The sequence below is a fragment of the Trichechus manatus genome, unplaced genomic scaffold (genome assembly GCF_000243295.1).
Source record: "Trichechus manatus latirostris isolate Lorelei unplaced genomic scaffold, TriManLat1.0 scaffold00188, whole genome shotgun sequence".
Classification (NCBI taxonomy): domain Eukaryota; kingdom Metazoa; phylum Chordata; class Mammalia; order Sirenia; family Trichechidae; genus Trichechus; species Trichechus manatus.
In genome coordinates, this window is record NW_004444124.1 from 538,446 (window position 1) to 551,141 (window position 12,696).

Sequence of the window (12,696 nt, forward strand, 5' to 3'; positions counted from 1 at the left end):
AAAGACAGAAGTGAGCAGTGAGACAGGGGGACCTCATACCATCAAGAAAGCAGTGCCAGGAGCAGAGCACGTCCTTTGGACAGGGGTCCCTGAGCCAAGAACCTCCTAGTCCAGGGGAACATTGATGAGAAGGCCAACAGAAAGAGAGAAAGACTTCCCCTGGAGCTGATACCCTGAATTTGGACTTTTAGCTTACTTTGACTGTGAGGAAATAAACTTCTCTTCGTTGAAACCATCCACTTGTGGTATTTCTGTTATAGCGGCACTAGATGACTAAGATACATAGCTTCCACCATCACAGCAACTCAGAAACTACTGCAGTATGGCAAACTGATAGATGGGTGGTGGAGCTGTGCTCTACCTTCTCTTAATTAAAAAAAAAATAGTCCTCTTAATATATTATTGGGAAATTCATACATGTTTATTGCAAAACATTGCAAATAGTGCAGAAAAATACAAAAATAGAAAGCATCCACTTTCTTACCATTCAGAACATTTTGATAAACATTCTCTAATATGCCTCTTTGTGTACTGCATTCATTTTTTACTGCTGCATAACAAATTACCCCAAACTCAGCAGCTTAAAACAACACAAATTTATTATCACACGGTTTCTGGGAGTCAGGGTTTGACATGAGTTAGCGGCTTCTCTGCTCAGGACTGCAGTCCCCTCTGATGCCCAGGGTCCTCTTCCAAGTTCATTAAGGTTGTTGGCCGAATTCAGTTCCTTGTAGTTGTAGAACTCACCGCAGCTTCCATCTCCTTCAAGGCCAGCAAGAGAGTGTCTCTGCTCCTTGGAATCCCTGACTTGCTCTGTCTGTGATCTCTAGACCCAGATTTAAAGGGCTCATGTGATTAGGTCAGGCTCACACTGATAATCTCCATTTTGATTAACTCAAAGTCAATAGATTAGTAACTTTAATTGCATCTGCAAAATCCCCTTTGCTAGCATATTCACAGGTTTTGTGCACCTGAGGGGAGGGAATTACACAAGGGCAAGGGTCACTGGGGGTCCCTGAGAATTCTGCCTACCACACATAAGCAATGAGTACATACACTTTGCAGGGTGCGCTGTAGCGTGGTTTCTTTAAATTAATATGCATGGACATCTTTCCTGCCTGATAAGTATTTGTTGTTGTTAGTTTCCGCCAAGTCGGCTCTGACTCATGGCAATCCCATGTACAACATAACAAAACATCACCCAGTCTGCACCATCTTCATGATCACTGGCATGTTTGAATCCATTGTTGTGGCTATTGCGTAGTGCCTTCCTATCTAGACGGCTCATCTTCCAGTACTATATCAGACAATGTTCTGTTGTGATCCATAGCGTCTCGCTGCCTAATTTTTGAGCAGCTTATTGGAGGGTCAGTGAAAAAGAAGAAGACCCTCGACAAGACGGATTGACACAGTGGCTACAACAATGGGCTCAAGCATAACGACAATTGTAAGGATGGCACAGGACTGGGCAGTGTTTCCTTCTATTGTACATAGGGTCGCTATGAGTCGGAATGGACTCAATGGCACCTAACAACAACGACAATTTTTGGAAATAGATTGCCAGGCCTTTCCTCCTAGTCTGGAAGCTCCACTGAAACCTGTCCACCACGGGAGACCCTGCTGGTACTAGAATATAAGAGGCATAGCTTCCAGCATCACAGCAACATGCAAGCCACCACAGTCCAATAAACTGAGAGATGGGTGGTAGGCCTATTAAGTTTAGCTCTGTATTTTTATGGCTGAATAGCATTCTATTTTGTGTTTCAAAATAATTAATCACATTTGTACAGTTAGGTTGTTTCTGATTTTTCTTTCTTATAAATTATGCTAGGATGCGCATTCTTATGTACCTGCCTTTGCATTTGTGTGATTATGTCTTGTGTGTAAATTCCAAGGAGTCAAAGAATAAACTAAGCCAGCCCTGTAGCACCCCTTCCCAGGCCTCCAGCACTGCCTGGTGCTGTATTGTTTAAGTAAGCCTGGCCTTGTGGGGTGATTCTCGGGGTACTTGGTACCAATACTGCTGTGTTATTTGCAGCCGTGAAATGAGTTCTAAAAATCACTAGCCGTCACTGCACGAAATATACAGGAAGTCAAAGGAAACGAAGATGCGTTCTTCACTTGTCATCCTCATCATTATTAAAAAAAAAAAAAAAAGTTTTTTCATCCTGGCACCCTGATTAAACAACTCTCAGTGAAATGGGGCATTATTTTAATTTCTACACTGCTTCTTTAGAAAGAGGCTACAAGGAAACTAGGTCACTTTGTAAGTTTATCATATTTTTAACTTTACAGGAACAGTGTTATACTGTGACTGGATAATGGGACCCTGGGTTTCAAATGAAGGCTCTGAAAAACTATGAAACCCTGAACCTTAAAAACAAACAAGCAAAGGTTTAATTCCCACTGCCTTGCTTGGAGATGTCCTCACCAGTCAACCAGCCCGTGCCCAGAGAGCCCTCCTGCATGCCAGGCGCTGCTCTGTGCTGGGGTGGGGTGCAGAACAGGACAAGCAAGTGGCTTCGTAGAATTTCGTAATGAGAGGAAAACCACAAGAGTACTATGGATCTAGATAAAGAAACTTTAAAATATGAAACAATATTGCAGGAAGCAGTATATATATTTTCCACCCTGAAAGGTTAAGCAAATGGCATCAAGAAATGTCTGTAAAGATTAGCTCCTTTCTTGGGGAATTTGGGATATGAAGACATGCATGCTGATTTTGTTAGTTGCCATAGAGTTGGCTCTGACTCATGGTGACCCCATGTATAGCAGAACAAAAGGTTGCCTGGTCCTCTACCATCTTGGTGATCATTGATATGCTTGAGTCCGTTGTTGCCGCCACTGTGTATTTGAGTGCCTTCCACCCTAGGGGCCTCAACTTTCAGCACTGTATCAGACACTATCTGGTTATGATCCATAGAGTTTTCATTGGCTAATCATCAGAAGTAGATCGCCAGGCCTTTCTTCCTAGTCTGTCTTAGTCTAGAAGCCCCACTGAAACCTGTTCAACATGGGTGACCCTGCTGGTATTTGAAATAGTACTGGTGGTATAGTTTCCAGCATCACAGCAACATGCAAGCCAGCACAGTATGACAAACTGTCGGATGGTTAGTGGATTATTAAACCATTCCACCCAAATACACAGATAACATCTCAGGCATAAGTGAAGCTGAAGAAGATCACGTGTAACTAATTAGATACCATAGTGAGGGGAATGAAACCTTCGTCCATCTCCTGGTCATTTGAAAAGAAACATTATCCTCAAAGACAAGTCTTTACCAGAGATCTGAAATGCAAAGCATATTTATCTTTTTCAAGGTTAACCTTGCCAAGGCTATCTGAATTTAAATAAGGATGTTCTGGGGCTTATTAATCTAGATTGGTGGTAAAACACTCAAAGCCAGGGCTCCTCTCCACCACAGGTTGTATAGGCAGCAGTCACTGATGTCTGTTCGGGATTGCAAACATGTTATTGCTATTTTTCTTTGTATCTCTCTGCCTGATGGTACAGCCTTTACTGTTCTGAAGGGAAGCTAGCAGAGTCGTTATTCAACACTCACAGTGACCTTCCTTCCAGCTTCAGAGCAAAAATAGAGGCTCTCAGGTGGGAAAGAGGTCCTACCCCATCTTCCTGCCTGACTCCTCCACATCTTCCCCTTGTTGTGCATCTGCACCCCCTTTCTCCCACTGTGTCCATGGCTGGGGATTCTGACCCCATCCTGCTGTGTCCTTGGTATTTGAGAGCTCCTTTATTCCCTCTCTCTTAAATGTTTATCTGTTCCCTTTTTACTGCATTCTTCCTCCATAACAATGCCTTAATCTCTCCTCACCAAAAAATTGCCACTGCCGTATCTGTTTTTTTTTCTTCCTTTCACAAATTAGATCACTATCAAGAAAGAAACCCACCCTGCCTCTCTCCCCTTCGCACTCATTCTTTGTCTTTTGCCCTCGCCCCTTCCATCTCCAGTCAAGGCTCCATTAAATTCTGAGTGTCACGTGTGTATGTAAAAATGCCTGCAAGGTTTCATCTCCTGGATTTTCCACAAGCACTTGAAGTTCACCATGTCCAAAACTAAGCGATTTGCCCACCATCGCTTCCACCCCAACACAAATCTTCTGCTCCTCCTCTTCTATTCAGTCTTCGTAAATGGGGCCATCGTATTCCCTGTGAACAACAAAGTCTTCCTCCACTCATCCAGCTCCCTCACATTTCCACACGCCGGTTGGTTGTGCCTCCTGAAGGCTCCTCTCCCTCCCCCAGCAGTGGCCTCCTCTGTAGTGAGCACCCCTTTGATCCATTCTAGACCTTTGCAGTGTCTCTGATGGGGCAAGGGGCTTGGCTTTGTCTCCAGTATTGCCTCTCCATCCATCTCCCACAGAGATGGGAGATCTGTAACTTTAACTCTCCTTCTTAAATGATTTCAAAGCCTTCTCATTGCCTAAGAATAAAGCGCAAATATTTAACTTGGCATAAAATTATCCCACAATCTCATCCTCGCTTACAGCATAGCTCAGTGTGTAAGAGCATGGACCCTGGAACTCTGTCACTAACTGGCAGTGTGACTTGGACAAGGTTCTTAATCTCTCAGTGCCCTCACTTCTACTAGAGGTAATAATAATAGCATCTTTCTCACAGAGTGCTGGGAACATCAGATGTGTTAGTAGACATAAAGTCTTTTGAACAGTGCCTGGCACATAGTAAGCGCTACCCCTATTTGTTAGTTTTGTGATTACCTGTCCACCCTTCTCTGCCATTACTCTTCACCCATGCACACAAATATGCAGACATAAGACCCTTGAGCCATAACAAGCAGCTTCCAGTTCCCTGAACACACTGTGTTAGCCGTTTCACACCTCTATTGTTTTTGCTCCTTTCGTCCACCTGCCACTTATCTTTCAGGACTCAGCTGAAGTGATCACTTCTGTTGTGAAGCCTTCCTTCCCTAGTGCCTGGAAATTTCTCCACTGAGATCCCACTCCCCTTCCAATGAATTTCCATTTTAGCATGCATCACTTAGTTTTTGAAAGCAGATCACCAGGGCTTTCTTCTGAGGAGCTTTGGCTGGATTTGAACATTAAACCTTTTAGTTAGCAGCCAAGAGTGTTAACCATTTACACCACCCAGAGATGCCTAAGCCTGATAACAAACCTATAAAAGTTTTAGTGGTTGTTTTATATGTTTGTCTTTCCCCCTGGCTCTTTGTGATCAAGAACCTGAGCCTTGATCATCTTTAAATACCTAGCACCTAGCACAGTACCTGGTACATGGTACCACTCCATAAATGTATATTAAAACATCTTAATTGAGCCAAACATAGGTGGTCTGAACTCAGAGAGAAGTGGGAATACAAACAAATTACTGACATTGAAGGACTTTTAGGGGAAGGATGGATAATAGTTGGATCTGGAATTCATTAGTGCTATAAACGAAGGCTGCTATAACCACCTCACCCCATCATTAAGTCGTTATTTCTGTATGAACATTTTCTACAGTGCTGATAGGTTAACGTGTTCCCATTTGTTTCTGTACTGTCATATAATTTTAGGTCTTCCCAAGGACATAATAATACAATTCATGATGACATTTTATTTCATGCTCTGGCCTCAAGGGTCATATGCAAAGTCCTAAAATGTTTTGCATGGCCCTTAGCTCATGGGTCACCCACCTTTGATAAAGGGTAAAGAGACACTCACCCTGACAACATTTTCTTCTCATTTAACACCAAATGGAAATTTGCCACAAATTATAAAGAACTATTGTCAGTAGTTAATGCAGTCCTTTCTATGGCAATGGTCTGAGACCATAAACACAAAGTACTTTACTACTTAATTATTGCAAAGTAATATTTTTTTATAAATCCAAAATATATAAAAGAAATTCAAAGATCTATGTATTTCTGTTTCGATTTTCTTTTCTACCCTTTTAACACACAGTAAGTTCTGCTTTCATTAGGCAACAAAGAATAGTTAAGATCAAAACTGCTTAGTGCACTGATCCAAATAGCTCTGGGTGACCCTGAAGCTGATATTCACAGGAGAAAAACAGCATCCAGACTGTGAGTGTCCCCAAGGTGTGCCAGTGGAAATGCATCTGCCCAGCAAACTCAAGTCTAGTTTCCCAGCACATCTCCAGGAGCCCCAAATTACCTTAATGCTTTCCAATAATTTGTAGATAATATATCCCTAGGATTCTGGGTGACTTTCTGATGGCTTGGAGCACTGACTGTGATGGAAAGTTTAACCTCTTGGTTGGTTGTGTTTTCTAAGGAACTACCACTGCTGGAATGAGGCCTGGATGAAGAGGCCTGACCTTCCTGTTGGATTTGGTGGTTGGCAAGCTGTGGACAGCACCCCCCAGGAAAACAGTGATGGTAAAGCTGCATCCTCACTTGAGGAAATTGCTTCACTGCCAATCTTTATTTTGCTTTTATGATTTCATTTGACATGTGGAAAGCACTCCCATTGCACACCAACATCAGAAGTGTGCTTTCTGGGTACACAAACAGTATGGAATACCTGCCCATCAAGTTTCTTTCCAATACTCAGCTTTATCCTGATTATTTTATAACTTTTAGAAAAAGAACATAAAACTTAACATATATAATTCATCTACTCATGCTTTGATAAACAGTTTTGAAGACAAGACAAAAAAAATCTGTGTAAGAATTTTTACTAACCTATAAAATATACTTCAGCCCTCCCAGACACACAGTGATAAGCTATAAGGCAGTAGAGAAAATAAGGAACTCAAAAAATAATTACAGATTGTTCTTTAAATTCTTATTTCCCCAGAACCTGATTTCCTTTTGATGTTGTGTGATTTCTTTCAAAATTTGGATATGAGGGTATTTGTCTGCTTACTTGCAACCTGGGCTAAGCAGTGGCAGCTATGACCTCTCCCAGAATTTTATAAAATCAGATCATAGGCCTACATTTCTCTTTAATATGATTTAAAAAAAAAAAAAAGCTGTCTGCTGGGGGCATGATTAAGTTTATTTCCTCAGGTGTTGATATGATTCACTGATCTGGATATATAGACATATGAAAGCATAAACCAGTTGCCATCAAGTTGATTTCCAACTCATGGAGACTCCATATGTGTCTGAGTAGAACTGTGCTCCATAAGGTTTTCAGAAGTAGATAGCCAGGGCTTTCTTCCAAGATGCTTCTCGGTGAACTTGAACCTCTAATCTTCTGGTTAGCAACCGAGCACTTTAACCATATGCACCACCTAAAGATAAACATTCAGTTCATATTCTTAGTGGAACCTTATTATAATACTGAATTTTAAGAGAGAAGGTTCAACACTTCCTGGTGTTCTGGATTATACGTCATGAGATGGCTTACATCATAGAGGTGACTAATGACAGCTAATCAGATATCAACTAGAGATAGTGGTTAAAGTCTAAAGAATTTTGTAAAAGTAAACATGAAATTGCCGACTTCCTGAATCCATGGCAGGCGTTGTCAACGTGTGTGATTAATGCCAGATTCTCCAGTTAAATTTGACCTCAATTGTGGCTATAAATTAGTCATAATCTCCAAAAACAAAAGACAAAAATCCTAATAAACAACAACAACCACTGAGGACACATCAACTTTTCCAACATTTCAGATACTTGTTTAAAAAAGAGATAAACACTAGGCAAGACAACAGCTTGGCCAAAATACACTTGGATATGTGTTTGTTGGTGGCAGAATAGATGCAGAAGAGTGTTACCCTTCATATTTTTTAATATGGCTTCACATTTTAGTTTGAGGAAGCATTTCCAACCAAACCTGCTTCATTAAACATTGTGGCCTTCTGCCCTGTTCAGCCATGGAGAGCATTTGGACTAAATCAATGACAAAGTTGTGAAAAGCTTGTGTCTAAAGAGCCATTCCCAGTGCTATGAACTGTGTTGTGTCCATGCAGAACTGGAGGTGGCATACTCATGCTCTCCTTCCTCTGTGTACTGTAGGGATGTACCGGTGTGGCCCCGCCTCTGTTCAAGCCGTCAAGCATGGCCATGTTTGCTTCCAGTTTGATGCACCCTTTGTTTTCGCAGAGGTGAGTGAAAACCAGGAGGAGAATACTGTTTTCCTCCTCAATCTCTTAACACATGAAAGAATACAAGGCTGGGTTGTTACTTCTAAATTTCCTAGGTACATGGTATATGCTGTTTGTTTATAAGTTAACTAGGCATCATTCCAACCTCCAGGTTCTTAATTCTAAGTGCAGTTCTTACATACTATTTTCCTTTTTCCTCCCAAAAACAATGATTTACTAACCTTAGCTCAGTTTTCTAAATCAATAAAATAGGTATCAACTGCCCCTCAGAAATAAAGTGATTAAATGAATTATAAAACAAACAAACCCTTTGCCATAAAGTCGATTCCAACTTATAGCAACTCTATAGGACAGAGAAGAACTGCCCCATAAAATTTCCAAGGAGCAGCTGGTAGATTCGAACTACCCACCTTTTGGTTAGCAGCCTAGCTCTTAACCACTGCGCCACCAGGCTGCTAAACCACTTGACTAAAAATTAATAGAGAGAGTCCATAAATTGAAATTTCTATGCGTACAACTTCACTCTTCAACTAGACCAGTAATCCTTGTAACACAAAATCCAAACACACCAACCGTGGTCTTGGTCTGGGAACTGCCATGCATTTCCTGCCATCACTGGAGAGGAAAAGTAGAGCCACCAGAGTGAGGAGGAAAGAGGGAGGGAGGGATGCAGCCCACTTAACGGGTTCATGGGAACACTTTGGTGAGGGGTCTGAAATTCTGGAAAAACTGAGGAGAGGGCTTGAAGGAGAAGAGGCAGTAAACAATATGCCAAACAGAATTCTGAAAATCGAATTAAACGCAAGAAGTGTCAGGTAAAGGAGCAGGCTGACAGGTTGCAGGGAGAGATATAGGAAAGGCTGAGAGACAGGACTTAGCCAGCTATAGTTAGACCAATAAACACACTGAAATAACAGCTACCTGTATTGAGCTCATGCTCTGTAATCACGTTGCCTTCCATTTGATACTCTTAACAACTCTTTAAAATGGGTATTATAATTCTTCCCATTTTACAGAAAAGAAAATTGAGGCACAAAGTAGTTAAATAAACTTTCCATAATCATCTAGCTAGTAAATAGTAATATAGTAGCATAATAAAACCCAGAAAAACTCAGTTGCTATCAAGCCAATTTGTGTGTCAGAGTGGAACTACACTCCATAAGGTTTTCAATGGCTGATTTTTCAGAAGTAGATCACCAAGCCTTTCTTTTGAGATGCCTCTGAGTGAACTTGAACCTCCGATGTTTCAATTAGCAGCCTGTACTGAGGAATTAGTGCCTGTACTGCTCTTGAAGGATGTTATTGTTATGTTGTTAAGTGCTATCAAGTCAGTTTCAACTCATAGAGACCCTATGCACAACAGAACGAAACACTGCCAGGTCCTGCACCATCTCATGATTGTTGTTATGCTTGACCGCATTGTTGCAGCCACTGTGTCAATCTATCTCATTGAGGGTCTTCCTCTTTTTCACTGACTCTCTACTTTACCAAGCATGATGTCCTTCTCCAAGGACTAGTCCCTCCTGAGAACATGTCCAAGGTATGTGAGATGAAGTCTCGCCATCGTTGCTTCTAAGGAGCATTCTGTCTGTACTTCTTCCATGACAGATTTGCTTGTTCTTCTGGCAGTCCATGGTATATTCAATATTCTTCACCAACACCATAATTCAAAGGCATCAATTCTTCTTTGGTCTTCTTTATTCATTGTCCAGCTTTGGCATGCATATAAGGCAATTGAAAACACCATGGCTTGAGTCAGGTGCACCTTAGTCCTTAAAGTGACATGTTTGCTTTTTAACACTTTAAAGAGGTCTTTTGCAGCAGATATGCCCAATGCAAATCTCAAAAGATGCTCAGCAGTTATTCAGACACAGGAGTTAGAAAGAAGACAGAGAAGGGAAGGCGTTTCAGGCGAAGGAGAGAACTTCAGGCAGGTGAGCACCAAACGGTGTGTGTGAGAGATGGAAACCTGGGCAGCTCACTGGAATGTCAGGTGTGCAGCCGGGAATGTCAGAGATGATGGCTGAGGGGACAAGGCAGGGAGAAATGTGGGTGTCCTCCAGTAAGCAAGGGGGTTCTCACTGGGGAGGAATGTGAGCCAGCTCCTAAATCATTGGCAACCTTCTGGCTCACGAATCAGATGGGAATGTCACTGGAGGTAGGGAGATGAGCTAGAAGGCTGGGACATTACTCCATGCCTGAGACAGGGAGTCCTGAACTAAACAAATGGCAAGAGCAATCAAATGAGAGGCAGGTGGAGGAAAAATTTCAGAAGTAAAATAATTGTGAATATTTAGACTGCAAAATCAGAAATTCGAAATACACCACAGAAAGCATGTTTCTCCCACAGAAATTACCATTAGAGTTGCTAGAACCCTTGGGAGAATGAGCATACCGTATTTGGAATTGTATCCCTTGATTTCAGGTTGAGATTTGAAGACTTACACAAAGCTCCAGAGCTGCTATCTGAAAGTTTATGATGCTGTGAGAACCTCTTAATGGAAAATCACTCTAAAATTCACAAAGCCTTGTTTTTATAATTTCTTTACTCCTTATCGCTGCTGAGAAAGACAGAGGGAGAATTTTCCTTCATGAGTTAATTGTCTAATAGCTGTTAATGTAAATGTTTTTTGTTATTATTAAATATAGATCTGGGTGTTATGAATGTCATCAGCATTTGAAGATTATAATTACTCCTCCTCATCCACTGTGGAGACCTGTCTGACAGCATACGATTTGTGGCTCTAGCTCGGGCTGAGCTCCAGGGCTGAGCCATTTATAAGATAAGATCAAGCTGTTGAAAACATGAGACGTCTTTTCTCAAGGGGGCCTAAAGTGGAACCCCATAGTGGACGTAGTATTTACCTTTAATGGGGAGATACAGGACTCAGGTTTTAGATTAGGCGCTCTCTCTCTTATCCCTGCTTTGTAAGCATGCCGCTCACTACCCCAGGTATGTCGGTGGGAGTTGCCTTTCCTTGCCTCTCAGCATGTCCACTTTCTTGTTCATTCCTTACTCATTTCCAGGCCAGATCACGCAGTATGTTCACTGACTAATTTTTTGGTTTTCCCAGGACCCTGATCCCCTTGAGTGAAAACAGAATCCTAGAATATGAGGGTTATGTATGGAAAGAGCCTTGTCTTCTGTCACTTTTCTTCTTGTCCTCCTTTCTGAAAATTTACCCTTCTCATTTCTAGATTTCTTTCAGGACTTGTAGCCTATTTATCTAACCTCGTCCCTTCTCATGGTTTCATCATGTAGTGGGTTCCTTCAGTTCTCAAGGCCCATCTGCCTTTTCTCTCCCCAACTCTTGGTGGCCTAGGACTTCTGAAGAGATGAGACGAACACAACAGTTCTAAGTGTCTGGAATTGTCTTCTGAACGTCCATGTTCATGAGGCACTCCAGGGATGCCCCTTCCCTTTTATCTTAGCTTCTTCTAATTGGCTCAGTCATCTCTCTTCACACCCTCCCCCAAAAAAACTCTTTCTTACTCATACAAACATACATACACACACATGCACTGTACACATACACACATGTATATACATGCAGTGCACTACACACATGAACACTCATGCATGTGCACACATGCAGTGAACACACAACACGTGTGAATGTGTGTACACACAAACATTTATGCACATGTGTGCACATGGACTCCATGCACATACATGTGCACACACAAATATACATGTAAAAGTATCCACACATGCATGAGCACGCACGTGCACAAGGCACACATCCACTGCACACACACACTCCCTCTTCCTTCCCTCCCCTGCCATTTTTGTAGCTGCAGTGACTGGCTTCTCAGGGCCACAGTAACCACCCCATGGCTCCAGAAGCTATGCCATTCCCAGCTCTTGGCCAGCAGTTCTCCGTATACAATCTGTACAGGTACTTTTTGCAGATTCTTATTTCCCAACTCAAAGTTGTAGTTTATTTACTTCCACTTATTAGATGCAGGGCAATTTTTAGTGTCTTAGTCTGATCTAAAATAGTTCATTCATGCATTCAAAAAACAAATACAACTTTGGAATTATCTTGGTGCCTCTTCTTAACTTACCTCATTTATCTTGCCAATAATACCTTCAAAAGTATCATGAACCCAACCACGTTTCTGATCTCCGCTGTTACCCTCTGGCCCGCTGCACTAAGCTCTAATGAATTTGCCTCCTAACCGTCTCTTACTCTCTCTCTCTTACCCCTGTTCAGTCTATTCTCCACAAACCAGCCAGAATTATCCTTTAAAAATGTAAATAAAAATGTCACACCCCCATGCCAAACCATCCAATGGATTCCCATTACCCTTAAAAAAATACTGAAAATATATCTTTATTAGACTCCATGTGATCTGGCCCCTGGCTTCCTTCCCACACGTTCCCTTGCTCCAGGCATACTGACCTCCTTGTTCTTCTGGAAACATCCAAACATGCTCTTGTTTCAGAGTTTTTGCACATACTGTTCCTTTTACTAGGAATGCTCTCCCCTTACTCCTAGCCCAATTTGCATGATTTCTTACCTCACTTCACCCAAGTCATCTCCTCAAAGAGGTCCTCACTAACGCACTCCCACTTATAATATCACTATATTCTCTGTTTTTACCTTCTTACTCTGCCTTAATGTTTATTATTTCTCTCC

At 41.8% G+C, this 12,696-nt stretch overlaps 1 protein-coding gene across 1 annotated transcript in view; it reads left to right on the top strand.

Moving 5' to 3' along the window:
• Positions 1–12,696, top strand: part of F13A1 (coagulation factor XIII A chain) — a 235,169-nt gene that overhangs the window by 155,765 nt on the left and 66,708 nt on the right. Inside the window, exons 10-11 of the mRNA XM_023741733.1 lie at positions 6,271–6,374; positions 7,965–8,053. Of these exons, the coding sequence (XP_023597501.1) occupies positions 6,271–6,374; positions 7,965–8,053 (193 nt within the window). The remainder of the gene's footprint in view (positions 1–6,270; positions 6,375–7,964; positions 8,054–12,696) is intronic.